Source organism: Echinops telfairi, unplaced genomic scaffold (genome assembly GCF_000313985.2).
Source record: "Echinops telfairi isolate 266 unplaced genomic scaffold, ASM31398v2 ScPeMD7_10;HRSCAF=50, whole genome shotgun sequence".
NCBI classification, from domain to species: domain Eukaryota; kingdom Metazoa; phylum Chordata; class Mammalia; order Afrosoricida; family Tenrecidae; genus Echinops; species Echinops telfairi.
In genome coordinates this window covers 239020-250831 of record NW_022103907.1, presented here as the reverse complement: position 1 = coordinate 250831, position 11812 = coordinate 239020, and the positions used below count along the sequence as shown (strand labels likewise).

Genomic DNA, 11812 nt, shown 5'->3' with positions numbered 1-11812 from the left:
CAAGTGACAGAAGCCCAAGTCGAGCCACCTTAAGCACAAAGGGAATGAATGTCTCAGCTCATGTAACCTGCAGTAGCCCCAGAGTCTTTCACAGGATTGAAGGCAAAGCTGCTGAACCAACACATAGTCTGAAATCAGGAGCTTGAGGCCAACAAGACTGTCTCCCGGGGCCTTGTCTTGGGTCCTTGTCTCTCGGGACAGCGCTTCATGCTGCAGACAGGCTTGAATCATGGTCACCAGGAGCCCAGTCCCACATCCTCCAAGTCAGCCAGCAGACTGTCTCCACCACCCACGTATTCCAGTGATAGGGCCTGAATCGTATAAGGCCCTTTGGACCAGGTGCTGTTGCTGGAGAAATGAGAAATGTTCATGGGCCCAGCCTGGGCCAAGCCATGTGCCTCTGCCTATCAATGGGGCAGAGTGGGAGGGAGCAGTTCCTAAAAGGAAGGAATTGAGAAGGAAGAAACCACCTAAATCCGTCTACTGCACCACCTGTAAAGGGAAGGCATTTCCGATGAAGGCCAAATCACCTCAACACCGGGTCTGAGGAGCGGCCAGAGGGGAGATACGGAATAAAGCAACAGGTTTTACTTGCAGATGATGGCACTACATACCTAAGTACGGCGATGTGAATCGCACAGAGATAAGGCCTCCGTGCACTGAAGAAATGACAATGGGGCAAAGAGAGAGCCTTTCCTAGAGCCATCCAAAACTCAAGACTTGTCATTTTACTCAATTTTTAACCACAAATTATAACGTGCTCTTTGTAAATCAGAATGGAAGATGCATGTAACATAAAAAATGAAGATGTGCCTCTCACATATCCTCCCTGCAGAAACAAAGTATTCATGTACTAATTCAGTGAGCACTCACTCCAGTTTTTTTCCTCTTCACATGGAAGCATATATGTACACACACACTCTGAGGCCGTTGTTAGGTCCCATTGAGTCCATGTGCAACATATGCAAGCGCTCCCATGTACCACAGAATGAACCACTGCCAGGTCTGGCACTACCGTATTGCAAGCAGTACTGTGTTTGAGCCCATTGTGGCAGCCACTGTGTCAGCCATCTCGTTGAGGGGCTTCCTCTTTGGGGCTGACCATCGACTCTGAAAGCAAGATGTCGTTCGCCCAGGACCGGCCCTCCCTGATCGTGAGACACTCTCATCAGCAAGACTTCTAAGGCACACTCTGGGTGTACTTCTGCCAAGACGGAGTGGTTCGTTCTTTCACGCCATGTTACATTTAATATTCTTCACCAATACCAGAATCCAAAGAGAATTCTTTCATCTTCCATACTCACTGTCCAGCTGTCCCATGCACGGGAGTGTGAGAACCAGGCTCATATCTGGATGGTTCCTAAGTGGGCAGCTGTGTGATTGAGGGATAAAATTTTTTAAAATCATTTTATTGGGAGCTTGTACAACTCTTATCACAATCCATCCATCCATCCATTGTGTCAAGCACATTTGTACATTTGTTGCCCTCATCATTGTCAGAACATTTTATTTCTACTTTCGAGCCCTTGATATCGGCTCCTCATTTTTTTACCTGTCCTCCCCGCCCCCTGAGGGGTAAAATTAAAGAGATGTGAGTCATGGCATGCAAGGGCTCACCTCTTCTGATGGAGACCGGAACCAGAATGAGGGGGAAATGTATTCTCTCCCAAGCTTATATAATCTCAGGCATGCAAGCCACGGTAAACACATATGTAACAGGAAGGGATTGTATTAGAGGGATATACATAACATGAAGGGGACAAGTTAGGGGTGTCCATGCAATAGGAAGGGGAGGGACTAGCGTGGGAAGGTACACATGTAACAAGATGGGTGGATTCTAGAGTCCAGATGGCAGACTAACCTTGGTTGTCGCTGAGCTGACTTGACCTTGGATATTGTTCTTCTCCATGGGAACAGGCTATGATCCTTATAAGAAGGGAGTGGGGCTCTACTTAGGTTTAGATGGTCTGACTGCTTTTTATGGTCGGTAACCTTTAGGCACATAGTCATCAAGCAGTTGACCTTCAAGAGTATAGTAAGCAACCATATGCTTGCAGACAGCACTTTAAAATTGGCAATATTATGCGGGGGACATTGAGGGGAATAACGCTTACTTAGGAGAACATGACTGGAATATATCTCCAACAAACAAAGGTGAAGGTCTCTCTCCACGGGAGCCCCGGCCTCCCAGTCTCCTTAATGTCTAGGGTTGAGTGTTTGTCCGAATACTCTCTGTTTCCCCGTTCTGTTTCCCACACAGGAGGTGGTTGAAAATACCATGGCATGGGTCAGGTGTGCCTTGGGCCTCACAGTGTTATCTATGCATTTGAAGGGGTCTTTTGTCGCAGATTTGCCAAATACAGTAGTATGTTGTTAAATTTCTTGACTGCTGTTTCTTTGGACGTTGGTTGTGGAGCCAAGTAAAATAGAATTCTTACAACTTCAATGTTTTCCCCCTTGAGCACCATGATGCTTATCAGTCCAGTTGTAAGAATTCTTGTTTTCTTTATGTTGAGGTGTAATCCATCCTGAAGGCTGTAGTCTTTCATCAGTAAGGGCATCACAAGCAAGGTTGTCATCTGCACCTCACAACTGTTCATGAGTCGTCTCTAGTCCTGACGCCATGTTCTTTTCAAACATTCAGCTTCTCAGGGGACTTACTCAGCATACAAATTAAGTATGGTGAAAGGATCCAACCCCAACACACATCTTTCCTGATTTTAAACCACTCAGTATCCCCTGTTTTGTTCAAATGACTGCCTCTTGATCTATGTACAGATTCCATGTGAGCACACACTTAAGTGTTGTGGAAGCTCCACTTTTTGAGATGTTATTTGCAATATTTTATGATCTACACAGTCAATCACCTCTGTGTAGTTTAAGAAATATCCTTCTGGTATTCTCTTTTTTCAGCCACAATCCATCCAACACCAGCGATGTCATACCATGCCCTCTTCTGATCCTGGCCTGACCTTCTGCCAATTCCCTGTCAATTGTTGTTTGGATTCAGTGATTTCTGCCTTCTGTTTGATCGCCTTTTCTGGAAAGGGCACAGGTATGGAGCTCGTCTAGGTAGCTGCCTCGCACCTGGACTCCTTGGCATAGACTCCTGGTGTTTGGCATCCATTTGTTGGAACATTGCGAGTGGTATTCCATCAATTCCCAGGGCCTTCTTTGTCACCAGCACCTTCCGTACAGCTCGAACTTCTTCCTTCAGACACTGTCGGTTCCTGATATGTCGGAATGTCAGCCATTTCTTTTGGTCTAGTGGCTGTGCTGTCCTGACATCCTCTTTTTATACTTTCTGCGTCATTCAATAGTTTGCCCATGAAATCCCTCAAAATTGCAGGTTCAGGACTGACTTTTTTTCCTGTCAGTTCTATCAGCCTGAGAAATGCTGAGTGTGTGCCTCTCTTTTGGTTTTCTAACTCCAGGCTTGCACATTGCATTTCATTAAAATACTTTCCTGTGTCTTCTTGAGCTCCCCTTTGAAATCTTCTGTTCTTTTACTTCATCATGTCTTCCCAGCACTGTAGCTTCTCTACTACGTTCCAGAGCAAATTTCAGAGTCTCTTCTGATATCCATTTTGGTCTGGCCTTTCTTTCCTGTCTTTTTAATGACTTTTCGCTTTCTTCATAGATAATGTTCTTGTTTTTTGTCTCACAATTCCTCTGGTCTCCAGTCACTCGTGTTCAATGTGACAGATCTGTTCTTGGGGTGGTCTCGAAATTCAGAAGGGATGTACTCATGGCCGTATTTTGACTCTGATGGTTTGTTTTCTTCTATTTCAATTTGAACTTGCATAGGAGCAATTGATGGTGTGTTTTACAGTTTGCCCCTGATGGACTTGATCTCTTCTTCCTTGTCTATGTTAGTCTAGAACAGCAGTTCTCAACCTGTGGGTCACAACCCCTTTGGAGGTCGAATGACCCTTTCACAGGGGTCGCCTGATTCATAACAGTAGCAAAATTACAGTTATGAAGTAGCAACGAAAATAATTTTATGGTTGGGGGGTCACCACAGCATGAAGAACTGTATTAAAGGGTTACAGCATTAGGAAGGTTGAGAACCACTGCTCTGGAAGCTTCCCTGAAGCCTGCCCACCATGGATGACCTGCTAGTATTTGAACTACCACGGGCATAGCTTCCAGCCTCACAGAACCACAGAAGCCCTCCTAGTATGACATACTGATTGATGAGCGGTAGAATACATATGCAGTTACACTTTTTCCCCCCCAAAAAAGAGGTTCACGCTGTACATTATAAAAATGACTTGTGGGGGTGTAGCTCAGTAGTAGAGCACAGCCTTTTGCACATATAAGGCCCTGGGTCTGTTCCCCAGCACCTACATACACACACACACACACACACACACACACAGGACTTGTACTAAATTCTATATCATTTTACATACTTGTATATATTTTTAAATCATTTTATTGGGGGCCTGTACAGCTCTTATCATAATCCATACAAAATCTGCACACTTGTATATTTCTATCGTATTATGCTGGGAAAGAAATTTCCAGACCTAGAATATTTGGGATAAAATGACACATTTACAAGAAGAATAGAGCTGTCATGTTGTTTTGTATGCTAACTTGTTCTAAACAGGGCTCAAGTACAGATTTGAAGATCACACTACATGAACAAGGGTGTCTTAATGTAATGCTACGGAGAGAGAGAGAAAGACGCACTGCTGTCAAGTTGATCCAAACCCTTGGCAGCCCTATCGGATAGGGTAGAACCACTGCAGAAGCTGTAAATAGTACAGAAACAGACAACTTCATCTTTCTCCCACAAAGAAGCTGCGGGGGTTGAACTGCTGATCTTTTGGTTGACAGCCCTGCTCCTCACCCAATGTATTTGTTCTGAGCACCTAAAAAGTCCGTGGGCATGCTAGAACTGGACGATGAGAGCTTGATGCATAATCGGCATCTCTGAGACCTCACAGAAGCAGAGGAACCAATCAGAGAGACCTAGGCTATAAACCCCAACCAAAGGCAGAAGAGGTGGGGGTGTCAGGTTGTACGTAAAAGACAGGATAATAACAGTAATAATCCTTGACATTGATCCAGCACTTTACAGTTCACACTGGGATTTTGCATGTTTTCTAATTAAAGCTTTGAATAGCCCCGTACAAAAATCTGACCAGCCAAAAATATACCATAGAATTTCTGTGGGCGGACATTCTGTATAAAGAAGCATACAGTGAGAATGTGGGAGTGGTGTTAGCTTATAAATCCCTGAGAAAGAACCACTGACCATATCAACATGGTAAAATAAAGCCAAGGGAGGTACAGAAATAGCCAAGATAACCTCGCCAGGCTGAAGCAGGAGGCAGTTGTCATCCACCTATGCTAATTTGTTCCTACCCAGGAAGGTGGAATGGATCGATGCCAAGCTCAGTACAAGTATAGAAAAGCCACCTGGAGAACTTGTCAATACTCAGATTCTCTCACTTCTTAGTCTCCCACGATTGTGACTGAGTGGGTTCGAAGTGAGCTCCAGAAATCATTGCATTTGAACAAGCCGATCAAAGCCTGCTGGTAGGCAGCTGTGTTTGAGAACCACTGTTCCAGAAGAACCTACAGGAAATCCATAAAGATTTGACTCTGGGTCGATAGTCATGTGGAACTACTAAACATGTAAGATAGTGGGCCTGGGTGCAGGAAAAGAAGAACCATCAATGTGGTTGAGTCCTCTGGTGGATAAGTACATGTTTGACAAAGGGGAACTCCCTGTAAATGTCATTTCTTTAGACGTTTGAAAAGAGCATTTGTAAAGCACACCCTAAGTTGTGAGTTGCAATTGGGCCCATGTGTTGCTGCGGTCAGAGTCCTGGCCTGGAGAGACCCCTGTGTTGGAGAGGGCCACACCCTGGACTGAACTAAAGCTGAGCACCAGTGTGACCACTTCCCACTGTATGACCTTAGACCTCACTTCTCCGGGCCTCCCTTGCCACCTCTTCTTTTCTTCTTCCGCCTGAATCGTAGTGGCTGCGGCATTCGTGTTTATCTGCCTGCTATTTCTATCCGTCTTTCTCTTGTGGCCTCCTTGTTTGGGCTAGCACTCAGTCTCTAACCCAATTTCTCTCCTTTTCCGTCTCTTCTTTATATTCTCCAATTGCTTATAGAAACCAAGAATGTAAGTGTGCCTCTTTGCATAAGGAGCTGTGATTACATTTAGGAGACATACATGGGTGCACACAGCATGCATATGTACCTACTTGGACTTCTTACAGTGGTTAGCAAGGGAATTTTGAGACCTTTGTTGTTCTGTTTATATCACCTCTCTTTCCTTCCCTGGAAAAGGGAGGTATAAGCTAACCTTTCACCTAAGCGCCAACTAAGCACTTGAACAAACCCACACAAATGCTCCCCCACCGGTGAACATTCATCCAGGTCCTTTCATGCCCCCACATTTTGCTTTTCTTTCATGTTTTCATTGCCTTTGCTTTAACCTTCTGATCACCTTGGCTGTCCATACCGCTGCTTGCCCTTGACACTGAGGCATTGTAACGTGAGCAGTCAAACAATTCCATCAGAAGGAATGGGTGGGTACGCAGGCTGGGGTGGAGATGGGGATGTTAGACAGTCCAACATCTGTCACTGATTTGATTTTGACTCGAATGACAACATTTTTTCCATCTGGGGACTTCCTCTCCTGAGTGTCTGCAGAGGCACCCTGAAAAGTGATGCCGATGACCCCTTTCCCATCCCTTTGCAGTGAAAACCTTGTTCAACCCGGCTCCGGCCCTTGCCGACCTGGACCCCCAGTTCTTCACCCTCTCTGACGTGTTCTGCTGCAATGAAAGTGAGGTAAGGAGGGGGGGGCGGGTCATAACACTGTGTGAGCGGACAAAGCCAAGAGGCAGGGACTCACCACAGCAGTTTGATCACATGTGAATGACTGACCACAGGGAGAACAACCCTCCCTTCTCCCCCCGCCTCCCGCCCCATATACTGGGGTATAGAGAAGAGGAAATATCCTAGGGAGAAGACAAAAGCATTTTCTGAGTCACCCCATAATCTGACCCTTATTAATGCTCGGGTTAATTTTGGTCTCTCGACTGCCCTCACGTCATGGATGTTCTTTTTTCTCATTATCCCACATTCTGTGGACTAACTCGTGGTAGGTTGTCAGATTTAGCAAATGAAAAACATAGATACCAGGTTACATTTGAATTTCAGACCATGAACTATATGCTAAGTATAGTAGAAAATTATTTGTTTTTATCTGAAATTCCAATTTAATTGGCAGCCTGTGTTTTAGGCAGCAACCCTAATCAGTATGTGGCCCTTGTGTTACAAGGACCTTGGGACAGTCCTAGTGGACAGGCATAGGTTCTCTCTAGCATATACCGTGGGGAAGAGCTGAGGACCACTTCCTTAGGGAGACACCCTCACAGCCCACAAGGACCATCGTGCTCCTGTCTGCATAAACTACTGGTATTCTACTACTTGTTCTAAAATATCTTAGGAATTTCAGTCTTGCTTCCCTCTGATAGGCTAGCTGGCACTAGGCCCGAGCTCTTCCCCTGTCCTAGACAGATGCATGACCGACCTTGGCACACACATCACCAGAGAGGCTAAGGTAACCTAGTGACCTCTGATCTGTACTTTTCCCTTTGGTTCTAAGGCTGAATAAAAATGTTTTACTATGCCTTTCAGATAATTTCATGTCATAGGATGTAGAAAATGCAAAAAAGACTGCTCCAAGAAGCATAATTTTCACAAACCATAATAGGCTGTACAATATTTTTAAACAGCCGCTGTGGCCAGACATAGTTCTAGACAAGAGTCCTAGACAATTTCACAATAAGAGGTTAGAGTAAAACATCTGTCAAGCAGCTTAAATTTCCTTTCGATCTATTTCCAGGGCCCTCTATTTAGTCTTCAGATACTCACAACTATTCAAACACTCAAATTATGAGCTCGAGGTTTCTGTTTTCTTCAGTAAATTACAGCCCCTGTGAGGGTAAGGGCAGCTCTTACTATCGTATCCCCAGTGATGGTCTATGCATACAGTTATATCTGTGTTATATAATCATTTCTTAATGTGTAATTAGCAAGAGATCAATTCACCTAGGCTGCATGACAAAAATGATGTGCTCCTAAATATTAAAGAAAAATGAGGAATATAGGCTAGTCTGAGATACACACGTATTGAAAGATGAAGAGGGTGGAGGGGACAAAAGAAAGCAGTAGCAGAGGGGAAACTGCAAGGTGTCTTCTGGAAGTGAGGAAAAGCAGGAGTCCTCAGATCCAAGTGTATGAACCCTGTCCTGTAAAGTAGATAAGATACACACCTCTTTTTATATACCTTTTAGGGTAGCTGCACAAATCAAGGCTCAATATTTAAGTACTTTTAAACTAGTAGAGAAAAAGAATGCTTATCAAGAAATTACCCTTCAGCTGACAGCGAGTCAGCATTAACCATTCACTCACTGTCACGATGGTGAGCCACACTGACTCTCTGGGACAGGGTAGAACTGCCTCACGGAGCTTGCGAGAACGGACTGTCTCTGGGAGGAGAAAGCCCCGTCTTTCTCCAGAAGAGCAGCTAGTGGTTTTGAACTAAGGACCTTAGGTCACAGACCAACTCGTAACCACCAGGGCTCCCTTTAACAACTGTAAATGTTAAAAGGCAGCGGACAGATAGCTTTGGAATGATTCAGTCCGCAGTCAACCTAGAATTCCATGTCCAGCCAAAGTCATATTGTAGAGTAAGACAAAGACATCGTCAGGCACTCAAAGATTAAGAACACTTTCCACTCACTGATCTTCATTGGCCTATTAATGGATGTTCTTTGGAAACAAGGGAATCAGAATGGAAGGCATGGGATACAAGAAAAACGATGTTCATGGGAAGTTGACAAAAACTATTAGCTAAAAAGGGAACTGTGGTTGTATGAGATCAAGCACTCAACTGCTAACCTGAAGGTTAGCTGTTCGAAAGCACCAGCCACTCTGTTGGGGAAAGATATAGGAATCTGCCTCCATCAAGATCACAGCGTTAGGAACCCCGGGGGGCACTTCCACTCTGCCCTGTGGGGTCAGTAGGAGCCAGAATCAACTCAACAGTTACAAGTGTGGTCTGGGTTTGGGTTTTTTAACTGAAAAAATTATAACTAAATTTTGTGTTTTATAAAAACTAAAATGGAAACTCTAGACAACAATCACGAGATGTTCACAGGGAGTCAAAGTGCTGTGGTTCTCATTTTGTGAGAAAAGAAGATGGAGGGTCTGTGTCACTGTAGACCTTGTTAGCTGAAGAAAAATGGGAATTCTCATCACAAGCCCACAGGAGTGCTAAGTCAATGCACACGCTAGGGAGAACCATTTGATAACCAGTTGCATTTTTATCGCTAGGTATACTAGACGTGGTAACTATACATGGTAGCGTAACACTCATGAATGAGCATGGGGAGACATGCCCAAGAATGTTGCATCATTGCACCATTGGTTGCAAAAGGGGAAAAATGGGGGAAATTTTAAGTGCTTGCAGTATGGAATATTATTCAGTTAGTAGAAAAAAATTAAGTAGTTAGCTTGCTAAAGCAAGGATGTTACTTTGAGGACTAGGGTGCATCTGACCCAAGCCATGGTATTTTCCCTTGTCTTATATGTCTGTGACAGACAATAAGACCGAAGACAAATGTAAACATTTGAATTCTGGTGCTGGTGAAGAGTATTTAATGTACCATGGGCTGCTGGGAAAACAGACAAATCTGCCTCAGAAGTACAGCCAGAGAGCTCCTTAGAAGCGAGGATACTTCATCTCACGTACTTTGGACGTGTTATCAGGAGAGACCAGTCCTTGGAAAGGACATGATGGTTGGTAAAGTAGAAGGGCATGGAAAGGCCCTCAGGAGAGAGATGTTGGGTTTAAACGTAACCATTTTGAGGATGGCACAGGACCAACTGGTTAAAAACCTTGTTTGAAAATCAGGTTTTTAAGTGATTTGAGCAAGGTCACAGAGTAGTGGAGGTCCTTTGAACGCCAGGGCACTTTATGGATATTTTGCTCCAAACCGGTGCTTCTCCTACACCGCTTCTGTCCTCTCCAGCAAGAACAAACAAGAGGAGTTGGTGGTGTCTGGACACAGGAACCTCGATCCAGTAACATGAGTGAGGCACCATGCCTCGAGAGAGGCTAGTTTGGTAGGTGCCAATATTTACAAGTAACATGTCTACCTAAATCACTGACAGGGGCCTCTCCCCTTCTCCGTTCCTGTATCCCTCTCTTCTTTTCTTGGAATTCTCTATGTTCTCCCCCTAACTCTTTATTGAGAAGATCATCATATACATAGAAAGACTGAAAGAGCAATACAATGAGCACTAATATACCCTGCATCTCGTTATTAACATTTTACTATATTTGTTCTCCCCCCACTCCCCGTCACTGTGTTTTTATTTTTGTTTTCATCGAATCATTTGAGAGTAAGTTGCAGACAACATGGTACTTCCCCCCTAAGTACATTAGCGTGCATCTGTTAAGTGGGACCATTATCACACCTAAGAAAATGATCAGTAATTTAACACTATTATCTAATATCCAAGCCATGATGTCTTCTCCAGTTGTCCCAAGCATTATTTTTATAGCAGTTTGTATTGTTTTTGTCTTATTTTGTATATTTTCCTGACCCGGGATCTGTTATAACATGTCGTAATATTGGTTGTCATGAAAAAGAAGGGAGATGTTTTCCAGGAAAACAAATGTCGTCTGGAAGTAGATTCAGGTTGTTCCATTCACATTTGTGTATTCCAGGCTGAGATTCTAACTGGCCTCACGGTTGGCAGCCCTGCAGCTGCTGGGAGGGCTGCACTGGTGCTGATGCAAAGGGGCTGCCAGGTCGTCATCATCACTCTGGGTGCTGAAGGGTGTGTGGTGCTGTCACAAACAGAGCCTGCCCCAAAGCACATTGTCACAGAGAAGGTCAAGGCTGTGGATACCACGGTAAGCTTGATGATACACGTATCATTTTTGGCCATTGGAAATCATTACTTAGAGGATGACAGTGGTTGAAGAGAAGACCAACCAGACAGGATGCCTGAGTCTTAATCTCTCCCTAACTCACAGTGAGACCTGATACAAGTCACTAATAGAACTTTTGTAAGCCTGTTTCTGGACCCATAAGATTAGAACACCTGTAAATGACACCTGCGTTGCTTTTATTCATTTGTTCATTCATCCAATCTGTAAATATTGATTGTACACCTATCGAGGTGTTAGACAAATATAATCTCTGCTACCATGGGGATTATATTCTAGGCAATAAAGAAATAGCCTTATCTACAAGTTTACCATGTGGAATGAATAGCAGCAAGCTCTGGTTACAAAAATTGCCAAATCGCTTGCTATTGGGTCAGTTCTGATTCTTGGCAGCGGCTTGTGCACCAGAGTAGAACTCCCTCTAAAGGTTTGGCAAGGCTGTGACCTTTCAGAACAGAATGCCACACCTTTCCTTTGATGATCCTCTGGGTGTATTTGAACTGGCAACCTCTCACTTCCATAACTGTGTGAGCCATTTCCTTGATATAAACGTCTCTATACATACACATGTTGGTATAAATCTCATATATATATATATATTTATTTATATTTATGATGCATTAAAAGAACTAAGAAATCATGCCTGAAGAGTCTAAAATATAGTGATGTTTCATCAAGTAGAGACTATCAATATGGAAATAGAAATTAGTTTTTAAAAATAACCAAAAAGGAATTATTTTTTTTGCAAAACTCAGTTGTATTTCAAAATGGAATTCTTAACTTGAACAGTACCACAGCTGAAATTTAAAACAC

The 11812-nt window shown here is 43.8% G+C and overlaps 1 protein-coding gene across 3 annotated transcripts in view; it reads left to right on the top strand.

Moving 5' to 3' along the window:
- Nucleotides 1-11812, top strand: part of RBKS (ribokinase) — a 118912-nt gene that overhangs the window by 70251 nt on the left and 36849 nt on the right. For 2 of the 3 annotated variants that reach the window (XM_045287053.1, XM_004711094.3), the window contains exons 6-7: nt 6731-6822; nt 10775-10963. In XM_045287053.1, coding sequence (XP_045142988.1) covers nt 6731-6822; nt 10775-10963 — 281 coding nt within the window. The remainder of the gene's footprint in view (nt 1-6730; nt 6823-10774; nt 10964-11812) is intronic. The other variant, XM_045287052.1, reaches the window with a different exon arrangement.